Source organism: Eptesicus fuscus, chromosome 8, assembly GCF_027574615.1.
Source record: "Eptesicus fuscus isolate TK198812 chromosome 8, DD_ASM_mEF_20220401, whole genome shotgun sequence".
Taxonomy (NCBI): Eukaryota; Metazoa; Chordata; class Mammalia; order Chiroptera; family Vespertilionidae; genus Eptesicus; species Eptesicus fuscus.
In genome coordinates, this window is record NC_072480.1 from 4,650,824 (window position 1) to 4,670,609 (window position 19,786).

Below are 19,786 nucleotides of genomic sequence, written 5' to 3' on the forward strand. Positions count from 1 at the left end.
GATTGGGTGGTGGGCGTGGCTTGACTGGTGGGCGTGGCTTACGTAGCGGAGTGATGGTTAATTTGCATATTACCATTTTATTAGATAGGATTATAATCTAATAATAGACAAATATGCAAATTGACCGCACCCTCGCTACACCTAAGCCACACCCACCAGCCAAGCCACGCCCACCAACCAATCAGGACGAGTATGCAAATTACACCAATAAAGATGGTGGCTAATTTGCATATCAAGACAGCATTGAAAGAAGCCAAGAGCTGCAGAAGGGAGTAAAGCTTCGAAGAAGCAAGCAAGCCGGGGGCGGGGGAGGAGAAGGGAGGAGCGAAGTCAGGGCCGGGGGCGAAGGGAAAAGCTGGCGGGCTGGTGGAGAAGGCGGGGCGGGCGACAAGGGCAGAGCGGAGGCGGGTCGGGGCCAAAGGGAAACACAGGCGGGCTGGCGGAGAAGGCGGGGCGGGCGACAAGGGCGGAGGGGAGGCAGGGTAGAGTGCAGCAGGAAATCCTATTGCAGGATTTTTCCTGCAACGGGAACGCTAGTTCTATATAATAAAAGGGTCCTCCAACCGGCCTGCCGGGGTTGCCTCCCACAGAGGGAGGCCACCAGCAATGGTGGCAGCCTGGTGATGGGGGGCAGGGCCTGCCGCTCGCTGACTGGCACTGTCCCCTGATCAGCCACAGTCGCCTCCCACAGAGGTTTATTCAGCTCGGCCACACTGGCCTTTCTACTTTTATATTCAGTTCAAGCACAGCATTTGCAAGATTGGGGAGCAAATGCCAGTCCGGCTGGACACAGGGACTTGAGTGTCAGCCTCAAGTGCGTCCTCAGGATCGCCAGCAGATGCCGCCACAACCAGGGGCCATGATCTGGAGAAGGGCTCCTCAGGGGGCCCTTCCTGTGCCGCTGCAAGGACTGGGCTCCCTCCCCACCTCCTTCTGACTTGGGCCCAGGCCCCAGCAGCGGCCACTGAGCGGGCCACCAACCCAAGTGACGAGCCACAAAGACTGGAAGTGCACCGCCACGGCCTTCAGCTCACAACTGCTCCAGCGCCCCTGTCTGCCACACCCCACACTCACTGGCAGCCAATCAGCACCCCCCAACCTCCTGCAGCCCCTCTCCCCAGCTGGCCCCACCCCAATTGGCCCCACCAGGGACCGTGACAGGAGAGAGGAAGGAGCCTGATTCCTAAAGGCTGGCATCAGGACAGAATATGTCTGAAGACCAACTATTGGCACAACGTACCTCTGAAGCCAAAAGAAGCCAGCGTCATTGACAGAATATGTCTGAAGAACAGCCATTGACAAGTACTACCAATAATGGTAGGTAGGACCTGCCTTCACAGCAAAGTAAATGAGGATGAAATTATCAAACATAGTTGTGGTGGAATGACTGTTACATGCCAATTCTGCCTATCACTAAACTTCTCCTATGAAAAACCATCTGATGGAAAATTTATTTGATGTAGCAAAAATAAAGTTTGTCCAAATGATATATATTTTCCAGAATACCCGGCATATTTTTAAAAATTAATGATAATCGAAGATTCTGACAGTAAAAATTTCATGGAAAATATTCGTTTGATAAATAGTTCTTTTGCTTTTGCTTCAATGGGTGCAAATATTGCATCGCCATCAGGATATGGGCCATACTGCTTTAGGATACACGGACAAGTTTATCACCATACTGGAACTTTACATCCTTTGGATGGTGTTTCTTGGATGTTTGCTCAACTCAATATTTTAGATATGGCTGAAGCAACAAGTAAAAGATTAGCAATGCCAGAAAACCAAGGCTGCTCAGAAAGACTCATGATCAACATCAACAACCTCATGCATGAAATAAACAAATTAACAAAATCATACAAGATGCTACATGAGGTAGAAAAGGAAGCCCAATCTGAAGCAGCAGCGAAAGGTATTGCTCCCACAGAATTAACAATGGCAATTAAATATAATCGTAATAGTGACCCAGGTAGATATAATTCTCCCCGTGGAACCGAGGTTGCTGTCATATTCAGAAATGAAGATGGAGAACCTCCTTTTGAAAGGGACTTGATCATTCATTGTAAACCAGATCCCAATAATCCAAATGCTACTAAAATGAAACAAATCGGTATCCTGTTTCCTACATTAGATGCAATGACATATCCTATTCTTTTTCCACATGGTGAAAAAGGCTGGGGAACGGATATTGCATTAAGACTCAGAGATGACAGTGTAATCGACAATAATACTTGATGAAATGTAAAGACACGAGTCACACAAATGCAGTATTATAGATTTCATCTCTCCGTTCAGGACACGTTCAATTCTATTTTAAATGCAGGAAAATTAACTCAACAGTATATTGTAGATTCATATTCAAAAATGGAAGCCAATTGGGTAAATTTCATTAAAGCAAACCAATCTAAGTTAATAGTTGAAAAATTCAGTGGTTTGATAGATTATCTCAAATCTAGATCTGAAAATGACAACGTGCCAATTGGTAAAATGATAATACTTCCATCATCTTTTGAGGGTAGTACCAGAAATATGCAGCAGTGATATCAGGATGCTATGGCAATTGTAACGAAGTATGGCAAGCCCTATTTATTCATAACCATGACATGCAACCCAAAATGGGCAGATATTATAAACAATCTACAACGCTGGCAAAAAGTTGAAAACAGACCTGACTTGGTAGCCAGAGTTTTTAATATTAAGCTGAATGCTCTTTTAAATGATATGTGTAAATTCCATTTATTTGGCAAAGTAATAGCTAAAATTCATATCACTGAATTTCAGAAACGCGGATTGCTTCACACTCACATATTATTGATATTAGATAGTGAATCCAAATTAAGAAAAGGAGATGACATTGACTGTATAGTTAAGGCAGATGTAGACCAGTGTCCTCGACTTTTTCAAATTGTAAAATCAAATATGGTACATGGACCATGTGGAATACAAAATCCAAATAGTCCATGTATGGAAAATGGAAAATGTCCAAAGGGATATCCAAAAGAACTTCAAAATGCGACCATTGGAAATATTGATGGATATCCCAAATACAAACAAAGATCTGGTAGCACCATGTCTATTGGAAATAAAGTCGATAACACTTGGATTGTACCTTATAACCCATATTTGTGCCTTAAATATAACTGTCATATAAATGCTGAAGTCTGCACATGGATTAAAAGTGTCAAATATTTATTTAAATACAGCTATAAAGGACACGATTGTGCAAATATTCAAATTTCTGAAAAAAAAATGTTATCAATCATGACGAAGGACAAGACTTCATTGCCTCAAGGTATGTGAGCGCTCCTGAGGCTGTTTGGAGACTTTTTGCAATGCGAATGCATGACCAATCTCATGCAATCACAAGATTAGCTATTCATTTGCCAAATGATCAGAATTTGTATTTTCATACTGATGATTTGGCTGAAGTTATAGATAGAGATAAAAGGCCTAATTCGACTTTGATGGCTTGGTTCTTATTAAATACAGAAGATTCTGATGTGCATAATTATTATTATTGGGAGATTCCACAACATTATGTGTTCAATAATTCTTTGTAGAGGAAACACCAAAAGGGTGGGAATAAAGTATTAGGTAAATTGTTCACTGTGAGCTTTAGAGAATCAGAATGATATCACTTTAGACTTTTGCTTCTGCATGTAAAAGGTGCAATAAGTTTTGCTGATCTGCAAACTGTAGGAGGTGTAATTTATGATACATTTCATGAAGCTGCTAAACATTGAGTATTATTAATCAACAATACTATCTGGAAAGATACGATTGACAATGCAGTCATTCTTAATATGCCCAAACAACAATGGCAACATTGTGCATATATATGCATGTTTGGATGTCCTGATGCAGACAAATTATGGGATGAGAATAAATCTCCTTTTATTGAAGATTTCTGTTGGAAATTACACCAAAGAGAAGGTGCCTGTGTGAACTGTGAAATGCATGCCCTTAACGAAATTCAAGAAGTATTCACATTGCATGGGATGAAATGTTCGCATTTCAAACTTCCATACTATGCTTTATTAACAAATACAAATACATGTGATGAATCGTATGAGCGACAACAGGAAGAGGTTTTGATAAATTCTCTGAATGATGAACAGTTGGCAGCCTTTCAGACTATAACTTCAGCCATCGAAGATCAAACTGTACACCCCAAATGCTTTTTCTTGGATGGTCCAGGTGGTAGTGGAAAAACATATCTTTATAATGTGCACAAATTCATGCACCAGGTCACTAGTTTTATAATAATGAGCATAGAATATTCACTACTCACAATAGCCAAAAAGTAGAAACAACCTAAATATTAGTTAAACTGATAAACCAAATGTGGTATATTCATACAGTGGAATGTTATTCAGTGATAAAAAGGAATGAAGTACTGCTACTTTGGTACTACAGGAATGAACCTTGAAAACATTATTCCAATTCCAATTCCATTAAATGAAACTTCAATATCTAGACTCTATATATAGAGTAAAGTTGCTAAAACCATTAAAAAGGCCCAACTTCTTATTATTGGTGAATGCACCATGGCATCCAGTCATGCTATAAACGCCATAGACAGATTACTAAGAGAAATTATGAATTTGAATGTTGCATTTGTTGGGAAAGTTCTCCTTCTCGGAGGGGATTTTCGACAATGTCTCAGTATTGTACCGCATGCTATGTGATCAGCCATAGTACAAACAAGTTTAAAGTACTGTAGTGTTTGGGGACGTTTCAGACAGTTGTCTCTTAAAACAAATATGAGATCAGAGGATTCTGCTTATAGTGAATAGTTAGTAAAACTTGGAGATGGCAAACTTGATAGCAGTTTTTATTTAAGAATGAATATTATTGAAATCCCCCATGAAATGATTTGTAATGGATCTATTATTGAAGCTACCTTTGGAAATAGTATATCTAGAGATAATGTTAAAAATACATCTAAATGTGCGATTCTTTGTCCAAAAAATGAGCACATTCAAAAATTAAATGAAGAAATTTTGGATATACTCAATGGAGATTTTCACATATGTGAGTGATGATTTCATTGATTCAACAGATGATGCTGAAAAGGAAAATTTTCCCATGGAATTTCTTAATAGTATTACTCCTTCGGGAATGCCATGTCATAAACTAAAATTGAAAGTGGGTGCAATCATCCCGCTACTGAGAAATCATAATAGTAAATGGGGTCTTTGTAGTGGTACTAGATTTATTATCAAAAGATCGCGACCTAACATAATTGAAGCTGAAGTATTAACAGGATCTGTGGAAGGAGAGGTTGTTCTGATTCCAAGAATTGATTTGTCCACATCTGACACTGGCTTCCCATTTAAATTAATTAGAAGACAGTTTCCCGTGATGCCAGCATTTGCGATGACTATTAATAAATCACAAGGACAAACTCTAGACAGAGTAGGAATATTCCTACCTGAACCTGTTTTTGGACATGGTCAGTTATATGTTGCTTTCTCTCGAGTTTGAAGAGTATGTGACATTAAAGTTAAAGTTGTAAATACTTCATCACAAGGGAAATTAGCCAAGCACTCTGAAAGTGTTTTTACTTTTAATGTGGTATACAGGGCAATATTAGAATAAGTTTAATCACTTATCAGTCATTGTATCAATGTTGTTTTTATAACCTTGTTTTTTGTTTGTATGTCATGTTTTGTTGTTTTTATATCATGTCTTTGTTGTTATATCATGTTGTTATTGTTTATTTATTAATAAATGTGTACATTATTTTCATATACATTTTACTAATTTTCTTTCATCTCTGACACTTCTATTATAGAGAAAGGACAAATAGCAATATTAAAATATTTCTTCTAATTAATTCACTTTCAATGTGCACAAATTCATGCACCAGGCCACTAGTTTTATAATAATGAGCATAGAATATTCACTACTCACAATAGCCAAAAAGTAGAAACAACCTAAATATTAGTTAAACTGATAAACCAAATGTGGTATATTCATACAGTGGAATGTTATTCAGTGATAAAAAGGAATGAAGTACTGATACTTTGGTACTATAGGAATGAACCTTGAAAACATTATGCTAAGTGAAGCCAGTCACAAAAGGCCACACATTATGATTCCCATTTATATGAAATCTCCAGAATAGGCAAATCTATAGAAACAGAAAGCAGATTACTGGCTACTCCAGATTGGGGGGTGAAGAGGAGTTAAAAGGTAAGAGAATTTGTCTTAGTAGTGTGAAAATGTTTGTAATTAACTGTTGTGATGGTTGCATATATCTGTGATTATAAAGAAAACCACTGAATTACATACACTTAAAATGGGTAAGTTGTATTGTATGTGAGTTCTATCTCAATAAAGCTATTTTAAAAAAAAGAAAATAAATAAGATCACAGCACTCTTGCTCAAAGTGCTGCAATGACTGCATTTTGGTCACAGTAAAAATGCAAAGTGCTTTCGATGGCTTTCAAGGCTCAGTCCTCCTCCTGTGTGCCCCCTGCTCACTCTACCCAAACCCAATGGCTTCCTTGCTAAACACTTTGACCCTGCTACCAATGTCCCTCTGCCTGCATGCTCTTTGCCCAAGAGTCATCTAGTTCACTCTCCCACATCCTTCAAGCCTTAATTCCAGTCGCACCTTCACAAGGAGGGGATCCTGACTGCCATCCTTGTTTTCCTGATCTCTTACTACTTTTTCCCTATAGTATTGATTACCTTTTAGCATACTACATATTTTACTTACTTATTTACTCTTTATTGTCTGTCTACCTTTGATCAAAAGTAATCTCTGTGACGGCAGGATCTTTGTTCACTGGTGCACTGCAAACATGCACACAGTGCCTGGGATGCTCACTAATGACCTGTGGACTGAGGAGACTACAGCACTGCTTACATTTACTATAACCGTGTTATTGTCTGTATTCCTAACTAGAGTGTGAGTTCCTTCCAAATACTGACCGTGTTGTTCATGGTCATGTTCCCAGAACCCAGAGAAGTATGAAGCGTAATAGGCCGTTATGACTTAACTAGAGGCCCCGTGCACAAAATTCGTGCACGGAGGGGGGGTCGTGTCCCTCAGCCCAGCCTGCACCCTCTCCAACCTGGGACCCCTCGAGAGATGTCCGATTGCCCGTTTAGGCCCGATCCTGGATCGGGCCTAAATAGGCAGTTGGACATCCCTCTCACAATCCAGGACTGCTGGCTCCCAACTGACCACCTGCCTGCCTTCCTGATTGCCCCTAACTGCTTCTGCCTGCCAGCCTGATCACCCCCTAACCACTCTGCTGCTAGCCTGATTGATGCCTAACTGCTCCCCAGCCAGCCTGTTTGCCCCCAACTTCCCTCCTCTGCTGGCCTGGTCACCCCTAACTGCCCTCCCCTGCAAGGTTGATCGCCCCCAACTGCCCTCCCTTGCAGGCCTGGTGCCTCCCAACTGCCCTCCCCTGCTGGCCATCTTGTGATGGCCATCTTGTGTCCACATGGGGGCAGGATCTTTGACCACATGGGGGCAGCTATATTGTGTGTTGCAGTGATGGTCAATCTGCATATTACTCTTTTATTAGATAGAATAGAGGCCTGGTGCATGGGTGGGGGCTGACTGGTTTGCCCTGAAAGGTGGGGGTTCCCTTGGGGCATGGGGTGGCCTGAGCGAGGGGCCTGTGGTGGTTTTCAGGCCAGCCATGTCCCCTGGTGACCCAAGCGGAGGCCCTGGTATCTGGAATTTATTTACCTTCTACAATTGAAACTTTGTAGCCTGGAGCAAAGCCAAGCCTGCTGCTCGCTTCGCGGCCAGCAGCGATTTCTGTTGGAGTTAATTCAGCTTCTATAATTGAAACTTTGTAGCCTTGAGTGGAGGCTTAGGCCGGCAACAGGATGGCTTCTTTTGTTACCGCAGAAACCCAAGCCTCCCTCCCGCTCTCAGTGGCTGTAGCCATCTTGGTTGGGTTTATTTGTATATTTGCTCCTGATTGGCTGGTGGGTGTGGCTTGGCTGGTGGGCGTGGCTTAAGTGTAGCGAAGGTGTGGTCAATTTGCATATTACTCTATTATTAGGTAGGACCAGAGGCCTGGTGCATGAAATTCGTGCATGAAGGGGGGTACCCTCAGCCCAGCCTGCACCCTCTCCAATCCTGGACCCCTTGGGGGATGTCTAACTGCCAGTTTAGGCTCGATCTGCTGGCTCCTAATCGCTCACCTGCTTGCTTGCCTGATCGCCCCTCACTGCCTCTGCATGCCGGCCTGATCACCCCCAACTGCCCCCCCCTGCTGGCCTGGTCACCGCTAACTGCCCCCCGCCACTGGCCTGGTTGCCCCTCATGGCTCTCCGCTTGCCTGGTTGCCCCACACAGCCTGCATGTTCAGTCGTTTGGTTGTCCCTCACTAACCCCCTGCCGGCTTGGTCATAGGCAGCCATCTTGTGAGGGTGTGAGGATTAATTTGCATATTACCTCTTTATTATATAGGATGACTGGGATAAATGAAGGAACTGTTCTACTCCAGCTTTATTTAGAGTAAGATCCATGTCCAATGCTCCCTTATGTTTTCCATCATGCCTTATCAGAGCTGGCTCTCAATAAAGGTCTAGGTACTAACCAATGCCCAGTTTCAGAGACAAGGAGAACACTGACACTCCAAGAGAGAAGAGTGCCTTATTTTGTCTAAGGTGTCATAGCAAACAGGTGGCAAAGCAGGCTGTCACACACAAGGTATCCATCTGAATATTTTAAGATGCTGTAGAGACTTCCAAAAATTCTTGTTATACTATGTTTAAAATATTTTTTTTTTTTTGCAAATTTTTACCTATCACAAAAGAAACTTTTTCTTTAAAATATGAAAATCTTATAAAGATTGTATGACAATAAGAGCAAAGCCACATTCATCTCCACTTTCTCTGCCTCAGTGCACCGGGGTCTGCTCTGCAGACCAAGAATGTCTTGCATTTGGCCCTGAAGCACCAGGACCTGTGGGCTGAGGGCTGGTGGAGATATCAGTGTACATCCATGAAAGGACTTTTTCTAAAATAAATTTTAAAAAGGGCAGATTATGATTGATGAACCCAGCATTAGGGTAATGTTATCAGATGTACTTTCTACTTCTGTCCTTTATGAGGCAGTCATATTATAATCATGTTAGAACTGAGCACAGTGCTTTATAAATGTCTCATGAGAGACTTGGTCATAATCAACCTAGCTTGGTGTGGATAAATTAAACCAATTCTTGATATGTGAACTAAATGCATTTAGGATTTATTAAAATGTCTACTAAAAATGTCTATATCACCTTTCCAGATTTTCTAATGAGACCAAATTTTGAATTTCACAGTTCTTCAGTGAAACACAATCCCTGTCACTGTAATTATGAATATATACAACTCTAACCAATTATATCTATTATTGCTTATAACTAAAAAAGCAACAGACTAAAAGAAATACATCATTAAAAATCAAAGTAGGTTTCATTTTTAAATGTGAGAAAAGAAAATGAAGCTGTAGACATGTAAAGGCTTCTACAAATGCGCCAGATGCCTTTTCAGTCACTGACAGGAGACAACAAACATAATCGTCTCCACTCAATGATGCCATTCCTTTTCATCATATCATTTTTGTCTTCTTTGCCATGAATTCCTTAGTGACAGCTTAAAAGAATGCTTGTGGATACAGAATAGTAGTCCATACAAAGAAATGAAGGCTTTTTGCTACCACTGTGAATGTCATTTCTTTGGGATTTTATACTTTAGGCTTATTACAAAGAATTCTTTCAAATAACTGAAGATATCCCAATCCAAATTATAATTGTACTAGAGCACAATTTCTCTAAACCTATTTCATAAGAACTAAATCCCATATGAACTACTCAGTCATATAATAGTAATATCTAAGTAAATAAACTTTGATAATGTTATAAAATAATATAAAAATAGATGTGTTCATGTAATTAATGAAAATTCATGGAAAATGGAAATATTTTCACGTTTTATAATACCACACAGACTTTAGATATTAGAAAAATATTCATCAAATAAATATTTCTTCAGCATGAAATAAAGTATGTTAGATAATTTGTTAAATTTTCAAGTTTTAACACAGATACCTAAAATGACATCAGTCTAATCATTTCCCATCAGTATGATGGCAAAGCTGACCACAAGTTGGAGAAAAGGAACTATGATCAGAGTACGGTGAAGAAACACTTCAAGGTGAGGAAAAGCAGAACAGGAGATGCTGAGATAGGAAGGCAGCTGTAGACACACAGCTACATTTTGTCTTTTCATAGCTCTGTTGCTTACGACTGTTCCCAGAATCAGCTGTTTGTCCTTCAGCTCTAACTCTGATGCAGCCAAGAATGGCTGCTATAGATGTAAAACATTTCCTTTCTAGTCTGTATAGTCTGTTCAAGGAAAACCAAAGGAAAGAAGCAAATGAATAACCACTTCTCAAGCCACCTTTACACTAGCAAGGCACTCCCTACATATGATTGATTCAACCTGGCGCTGCATCCAGTGCTGTGGAGAACCAAGACTGAGGCAATTTGATTTCCCTAAATATGCAGAATTTTGTGAAAACCTTTCACTCCATGGCATAAAGGTTTAGTTAACAAGTCTTATTAGATTCATTAATGACTATAAGATAACAGGAACAGGAATTTGGTTTAGAAGAGAGAAAAATCCCAGTGCTTTACTTTCATTTCTTCACAAATACAAGTTAGAACTTATTACTTATAACAAAAATGTACAATTCATTTATGAAAATGTTTTATGATAATTTCATAAAAACACAAGTATTTATATCTCATATTTTTGTCAGTTATTAAATTTAAATCTTTTGAATATGTGAGACCAAATCTTTGAGGGACAGTTACTTCACCACATGAGATGCAATCCTTACAGTTCCCAGTGCATTGTATAAATAGTTACAGTGATATTAAATGGTGAGATTTATTTTAAACAAGCACAGTATTGGCCTTAAAGTTTTCCTAGCAGTATTTGAGCTGTTAGAAAGACAAGATATAAGAGGCAAGGGGCATAAAACACAACTTAAGTCTTGAAATGGTTATGTTAATATTGGGAGTAAGTTGTTTAATATATTTTATTTATGCACAATAGAAGTACTCTTAGCAAATATAAATAAAAATAATATATTAGTCAAAATTTGCATTAGTATATTTTATTCTCTCTTAAAGTAAGAGGGAAAATCTACTTTAAAGTTTAAATTGCTTGACTTCTGGCCAAGATGGCAGCATAGGTAAACGTGGTGTTTGCTTCCTTCCACAACCACATCAAAATTACAACTAAAATACAGAACAGCCAACTTTCAGAACTGCCTGAAATCCAGCTGAATGGAATTCCTACAACTATAAAATTAAAGAAGAATCCACATTGAGACTGGTAGGCGGGGCAGAGATGTAGAACAGCTAGTCCCACTCCCATATGTGACAGATAAAAATCAGGAGGGTTACCTCAACTATGGGGATACCCCTTGAGGAATGAGGGGTCCCAGCCCCTCACCAGGCTCCCCAGCCCTGTGTTCCAGTGCCAGGAAGAGAAGTGTCCATAACATCTGGCTATAAAAACCAGTGAGGATTAAGGCTGAGTGACATGGAAGCTGCTAGAGTTCAAGGCAGTTCCTCTTAAAGGACTGGTGCACAGACTTACTCAAATTCACACTCTCTGAGCTCCAGCACAGGGACAGTCGCTTGAAAGGCACCAGAGACTTATCAGGAAGAATTGAATTGTCTGGAATCAGGGTGAGAGCTAGTGTGGTAGGTTTCTCCCAGACAGAAGTGCTGGCAGAAGCCACTATTCCTTTGATGCAGCCACTATTCCTTGCCTGTCCTTGGTTTACAGCTTGGCCTTGCCTGGGCACTTCCAAGACCAGCACAAGAAGTAGCTATCTGCAGATCACTTTGTAGTTTATGCCTGGTAGCCTTGGGCAGCACACAGGTGGTGGCTGACCTTAGTGTGCACCTCCTGGGAGGCCCCCAAGGCCAGTGTACCCAGTGGACAGCTTCAGACCACATTGAGCACCACCACCCAATGACCTCCATAAGCGACACACTCCCATAATACTGTCAGCTGATTTCTCAGCAGAAACTTTTCAGGCCAGAAGGGAGTGGCAAGAAATATTCAAAGTGATGAAAAGCAAGGGCCTACAACCAAGATTACTCTACCCAGCAAATCTATCATTTAGAATTGAAGGTCAGATAAAGAGCTTCACAGACAAGAAAAGCTGAAGGAGTTCATCACCACCAAACCAGTATTATATGAAATGTTAAAGGGTCTTATTTAAAAAGAAGAAAAGAAGACCAAAAATATGATTAATACAATGGCAATGAATACATATCTATCAACAGTTGAATCTACTAGTACAAACAAAATGAACAAGCAGAACAGAAACAGACATAGATTCAGGGAACTTTTTGTTGGTTGCTAGATGGGAGAGAGGTTGGGGGCTGAGTGAAAAATGTGAAGGGATAAAGAAGTACAAATGGATTGTTACAGAAAAGTCATGGGGATGTAAAGTAGAGCATAGGTAATATAGTCAATAATATTCTAATAACTAAGTATGGTGCTGGATGGGTACAGGATTTATTGGGGTGCTCACATATTAAATTACTAGAGTCCTGCTGCACAGATTCGTGCACCAGTGGGGTCCCTCAGCCTAGCCCCTCAGCCTGGCCTGTGCTGTCTTGCAATCCGGGACCCCTCGGGGGATGTCGGACTGCCAGTTTTGGCCCTGCAGGGATCTGGCTGAAACCGGCAGTCCAACATCCCCTGAGGGATATAGCAGTGCACAAAGTGGCAGGTGGCCGGGGAGGAGCCCAAGCCAGGCTGGGTGCTGCTCCCGCTCATCCTGGCCCTGCTGTGCCTGCTGTTGCTGCCACTCGGCTCAGTAGCACTGCTGTGGAGGCAGGAGAGGCTTGCTTCGCCTCAGCTGCACCTGTCAGCGCCAGCTGTGAGCCTGGCTTATGGCTGAGCAGTGCTCCCCCTGTGGAAGCACACTAACCACCAGGGGGCAGCTCCTGCATTGAGCATCTGCCCCCTGGTGGTCAGTGCACATCATAGCGACTGGTCATTCAGTAGACCGTTCGCTTAGGCTTTTATATATAGAGATGTAATGTCTGATCACTGGGGTGTAAACAAATAATACGAAGTTTAAATTGTTTTTACCATGCTATTATTTCTCAGGATGTATCTTTCATCTTTCAATAAGTAACCTAGGATTCTCTTAAAACCCAAATAATATGAAACGATTTGGTGAGAATCAGGTATTCCTAAGAAGAGAGATTTTTATTAAAAAGTTTTATGTGGTGATCATATGAATAATGAGATAGGCCAGAGTGCCACAGATTAAAACTAAATTGTAGCAGATGATATACTGTATATAGGGAATCCTAAATATTTCACCAAAAACTATTGAACTGATAAATGAATTCAGTAAAGTAGCAGGGTACAAAATAAATATCTAGAAATCAGTTGCATTTTTATATACCAATAATGAACAGAAATCAGGTGCATTTTTATACATCAATAATGAACTATCAAAAAGGAAAATAAGAAAACAATCCCATTTACAATTGCATAAAAATTTACCTAGAAAAATAAATTTAACCACATACATAAAAGATCTATACTCGGAAAATTATAAGACACTGAAGAAAGAAATTGAAGAAGGTACAAATAAGTGGGAGATATTCCATGTTCATAAGTAGGAAAAGTGAACATCATTAAAATATCCATACTACCCAAAGCAATCTGTAAACTATCAAGGTACCAATGGCATACTTCACAGAACTATAATAAATATTCCAAAAATTTATATGGAACCACAAAAGACCCCAAATTGCCACAGCAACCTTGAGAAAAGAGAACAAAGTTGGAGGAATCATGCAACCTGATATCAAACTATACTACAAGGCCATAGTAATCAAAACAACATGGTATTGGCATAAAAACAGACAAGACTGGCATGGAACAGAATATAAAACCCAGAAATAAAACCACACCTCTATGGTCAATTAATATTTGACAAAGGAGGCACAAACATACAGTGGGGTAAGATACTCTGTTCAATAGATGGTGTTGGGGAAACTGGACAGATAATGAGAAAAAAATGAAATTAGAATTAGACCATCTTCTTACACCATACAACGGTATGAATTTCCACTCACTTCTTACTTTTCTTTTTCTGACCTCAAGGCTCAAGGTCCTGGCTTCTGATTACAAGACATGTTTCCTTACCTTCCCCACTCCCTTCTCCCTTTATACAGCTCCTCAAGCCACCATTCCCTCTATCCCAGAGACTATGGATAAGAACACGCATTATTATTTTGAAAAGTAGGTGATATTTGGCAAGGTAATTTACCTCACTAGGTTTCAGGATGATAATTATTTCAAAAGATTTTTTGAGGATGTACCTGAAACTCTAGTACAGAATATGACTAAGAATAAACACTCAAAAAGTGGCATAGGCCACAAGCACTATCAGTGCCATTATCTTATCTTGGTTAACATTAATATTGAGTTGGCTCAAGACCATCCCTGGATCAGAGAGTATGGTGACTAAGATTAGGGTTTCCATCCTGATTTGCAGCAGTTGCCAGCAGTAAGTCTTAGAATGAGGAAGATAGAGAAAAAATTGTAGGCAAGGGCACCAAGGAGAGTATTCTAGGCCAGGCACATAGCTACCTATTTATATGTAAGAAAATGTATAAATTTGACACTGTTTATAGAAACATTCCACTTACTAATGGTAGGACTTTGTCATTTTATGTTTCAGTACACAACTCCCAAACCTGGAATTGCTCAATGAAACCTGAGGTAGAAGATTGTCACTCTCTACCCAAGCTACAAAGTTTACATTTCTTCTAGGGCCTCTATTAGCACTTGACTGACTCTTATTTATCATAAGGCCGGAAGAAATTGATTATCTGATTTTGTAGACTAGAGGAGATTATGAGCAACAAATTCTAATAGTCTGGCTATTCAAGGAAAGTGTGGTGATAGCCGACAATCTAAAGAAGAAGAATAGAAAAACAATAGGTATAGGATGATATCACTTCATGGAATAATAATGGGTACTTGTGTTAAGAAAAAGAAGTTTAATCTTTTGCATCAGAGGTTAGAGAACCAATAGAAATACATTTTAGAAAAATAACTATAACAATATTTCTAAAAGTTCTCATGTAGCTATAAAAATATAGAAACTTTTTTTATTTGAAAAGTTTATTTAGTTGGATTGCATTACATTCTAACATACTAGATGAATGAAGCATTGTGAATTTTCTGCAGGTTTTGTCAAGAGTGTATGGTCTTGTTTATCTAGTTTATATTAATAATAATTATTTGATGATTTCTCATTCATAATAATTATTATTTTTCCCTACCATCCACAAAATTCTTTGTCCGATGCTACTCTTGGGATGTTTTTTTAGAAGCACAACTGCCTTTTCCCTTCCAATTAGGCATATCATTAGTAAAGGGCATATGAACTTCTTTCAGTAATGAAGAACACAAAGGTTGTATCTATAATGAATCATGAATTAAAGTTTTATTAAAATATATCCAAAAGTGTTTTAACATCCAGAAAACACATGAAGAGATGCTCAAACATCATTAGTCACTAATGAAATGCAAACTAAAACTATAATGAGATATTACTTCACACCCACTAGAATGGCTATAATAACAACAACAAAAAACAGTCATGAAGATATAGAGGAACTAGAACCATCATCATACATTGATAGTGGGAATGTAAGGTGCTATAGTCACTTTGCAAGGCAGTTAAGCAATTTCCTAAAATGTTAAATATAAAGTTACCATACAAGTCATCAATTCCACCACTAGGTAGCAATGAAACATATGTCCATATAGATATCCGTATGTGAATGTATTATGCATAATAACCTAAAAGTGTAAACAACCCAAGTGTTCATCGCCTGATAAATGGATAAACAAAATATGGTTTATCCATACAATGGAACACTACTATGCCAAAAGAGAAAAAGGTACTGATATTCATTAAGACACAGATGAGTCATAGAACTATGCTAAGTGAAAGAAATCAAACACAAAAGAACACATATCGTATGGTTCTATTTTCATAAAATGACTAGAAAAGAGAAACCTATTAAAATAGAAAGTAGATTAATGCTTGCCTGGGGCTTGAGGTGAGCATGGGATCGTGGAGGTGATGAAAATGTTCTAAAATTAGATTGTAGTGATGGTCACATTACTAAATTTATTAAAAATCACTAAATTGCATGCTGAAAGCAAATTATTTTATGATAAATAATGGTTTTTAACAAGGTATCACCATTTTACAGATGAAAAATGTGAGGGAAAGAGATATTCTCAATTACCCAGGACAATGAAACTAGTAAATTATAGAGATCAGATTCAAGAGCAGAAAATTTCTAAACTCTAATTTATACTCTTCCCAATACATCTATTAGCACTTATTAATAATTAGCACCCACATGAAAACTTTTGTTCAATCAATTGAATTCAACAGAATGAGCACAGAAAAAGTGATCCAACAATTTTTGGCTACTTTGCTTGCCTAAGTGACTAGTTTGGACCTGACTTAAAAGCATGTTAAAATCATTTAGATTATTACATGTTTTTATTTGAACACCCAGGCATCTATCATACAGATTTAAAAAGTAATGACATTTTCCCAAAGAATGTTTTCTAGATGGGTGTTCTCTTAAAGTCAGTATATTACACTCTAAGCTATGTTTCACAGCTTATAATTTTCTCCATATAAATATGTTCTAAATTAAATTATTTTGTTTTGAATAATTTATGCGTGAAAAAGAAAGCATATTTAGTCAGTAGAGAAAAATAAGGAGTGGGATTTATTTTAAGCATTTTAGAATATGTTATATTAGTCAACAGATGCTCATCTGATTGTCTTCTCCTAAGAGAGCAAATATAACTAAGTTAGCATTCCTTTATTAGTCCTCATGAAAGGAATATCCACTCTACAGTCGAGAATGGTGTCAAAAGACAACAGTAAAATGTTTTATTTTTCCTCTTAAATTTTTAACCTTATACTTATAAATGTTAAATGACAATTTGTTAATAGTTAGAAACAAAACAAAACTACGGAGTATTTCTATTTTTTGGTGACTGCTGAAGCAAAAACAAAATCTCTCTTACCATCCTGTTGATCCTTACAAAGTCTTCAGGTTTTTTTGCCCAAGGGGGAAGATCAACATTATTTATCACCACTTCATCTTCTCTGACTCCAAGACTATATCCATTACTGTTGACAAACATCTCTGGTAGGTAATAGAACTCTGGAATCAGTTCCTGCCCAAAATAAAAATGTAGCATATTAAACCACTTTAAAAATCAGTTGAATAACACTATCAATTTATAATTTAACTAAATGGAATTAAATAATTTATTTAAATCTAATATTTTATTAATTTATTTTATTCTTAACTTAATTTTATTTAGATAAGAATCTAGGAAGATAAACATTTTTCTTAACTAATTTGCTTGATAAGTTATCTTTATAAGATTTTTAATCTTATCTTGCCACAAATTAGTTAAGAGAAATGAGTTATAAAATCAATAATAGTTCACAATAGCATTAGTAAAGAAATATATAAGGCTATATTTACAAGTCTATGCAGTTTAGTAAACTTTTCTGAATATTATTAATGAAACATTCAAATTAAAAAAAAAAGGTTTTGTCAGTATTGGTTAAAAATCATGTCTCCTACTTTTTTTCTGACTATACTGGCAATTACAATGCATAATTTCTATAAAGAGATTCAGTTTTATTTTGTAATTTTGCAAAATAAATTATTTTTATACCCACTAATAAACAGTGGGTATAAGAGATAATATGCAACATAATAAGTTTTACATGTTTAATGCATGACACCTCAATAGTAAGTTCTTAATAAATTGGATTCAAAGAAAACGTGTGCTACCTGCATATAAGAAAGATATTAACAACTGGGATCAAGGCAAATGTAGTTGATGTACAAAGTCTAATATGTGGTTTTTGTCACTTGAGAATAAATCTGATATCGAAATGAACTGATTTTATGAGCCTAAAAGTTTTTGTTTTGCTTTTTTATATAGCCACTGGAGAAAATGAAAACAGAAAAACCACTGAAGTTGTTATGTATACATACCATCTATACCATGAAAAAAATACTGATGTTTTCCAATACCAAGATGAGAATTAAATTAACTTTAAAATATATTGTGAAAAGCATAAGGACATTTATTTGTGTGGTACAATCAAACCTCACTGTGGTCTTGTCTGGTGATACATATCATATTTTTAAAGACTACCAGACACTGAGTTCTTCAAGTAAATTGGATTCTTCAGCCCCCCCCCCCCACTTGTTCAGTCAAGATGATAGAGTAGCTAAACTGAGTACTCACCTCCTCCCACAACCACATCAAAATTACAACTAAACTACAGAACAACCATCATTAAGAATTACCTGAAATCTAGCTGAACAGAAGTCCTATAACTAAGGATATAAAGAACAAGTCCCATAGAGACTGGTAGGAAGGGCAGAGAAACAGAACAGGCCGGTTCCATACCCAAGTGTGGCAGTTAAAAATCAGGAAGGTTATCTCAGCTGTGGAGGTTCTACCTGAGGAGCGAGGGGTCCCAGCACCACACCCAAACCCCCAGCCCAGTATTCTAGTGCCAGGAAGAGAAGTCTCCATAACATCTGGCTATGGAAAACCAGTGGGATTGTGGCTGAGTGAGAAAGAAGGCTATTGAAGTCCAAGGAGTTATTTTTAAAAGGCACAGACTTACTCGAACTTATTCTCTCTGAGCTCTAGTGCTAGGCCAGCATTTTGAAAAGCACCAGGGACATATGGTGAGGAACTGAATTGTCTGGCATCAGAGTGAGAGCTGCAGGGGTAGCTTTCTTCCAGACAGAAGTGCTCACAGAAACCATTGTTCATTTGCTGAGCCTTCCCTGACAGAGCCTGCAGGCAGGTCCTATATCTGAGTCTCTGTCAATTTTTACTGACTTGAATGTTAAAAGGGAAATTGAGGAGGGCTGAAAGGAAAACTAATAGGTAAACAAACAGCCTTATTTGCAAATAATGATATAGCTTAGTTAGTGGATAAGACAAGGGTAAAAGGATGCTTCAGCAATATTAGATCAGCAAGGATTATAAGGAGTCAATTTCTGGGCTGGGTAAGCATGACAGCTAGTATCATATTGTGTTAAAGAAACAATGTTGTAAAGGTGTGGTCTCTAATTAGGAGGCAGAAGTAAAGTATCATTGCTATTCTCATATATTTGTACTCAAATCAGAAATGCATAATGGTTACAAATCAAATGTTTTTATTTCCCTAAAATTCAAATGTTGAAGCCTTTGGAAGGTAATTAGCATTGGATGAGGCCATGTCCTTGTTCTGAGAGAGCGTGCTCCTCTTTGCCGTGTGAAGACATAGCAAGAATATGGCCCTGGATCTGAGCCAGGAAACAGGCTCTCACCAGGCACATAGCCTGGCTGTGTGGGTGCCCTGACACAGCTCCAGAGCTGCAAGGGATCAATTTCTGTTGTTTGTAAGCTACCTACGTTATGGTAAAATACAGCAGCCCAAGCTAACCAAGACAATCATTGTTAACTTGTTATTTCAATCCATTAAGATAAAACATACAATTTTCTTTTGATCTTGCTCTCACTATTTGGTAAAAGATGTAGAGAAGATAAATAACATTGCTATTTGAAAATTACCCATTTTGTGTAACACTAAATAGCAATAGCATCCCAAATGGTCAGAAGAGGAAAAGGAATAGAAGCC

The 19,786-nt window shown here is 38.4% G+C and overlaps 1 protein-coding gene across 2 annotated transcripts in view; it reads right to left on the reverse strand.

The window, feature by feature from the left end:
* Positions 1 to 19,786, reverse strand: part of NBEA (neurobeachin) — an 896,160-nt gene that overhangs the window by 61,036 nt on the left and 815,338 nt on the right. For both annotated transcript variants that reach the window (XM_028135810.2, XM_008158996.3), the window contains exon 48: positions 17,146 to 17,298. In XM_028135810.2, the coding sequence (XP_027991611.2) occupies positions 17,146 to 17,298 (153 nt within the window). The remainder of the gene's footprint in view (positions 1 to 17,145; positions 17,299 to 19,786) is intronic.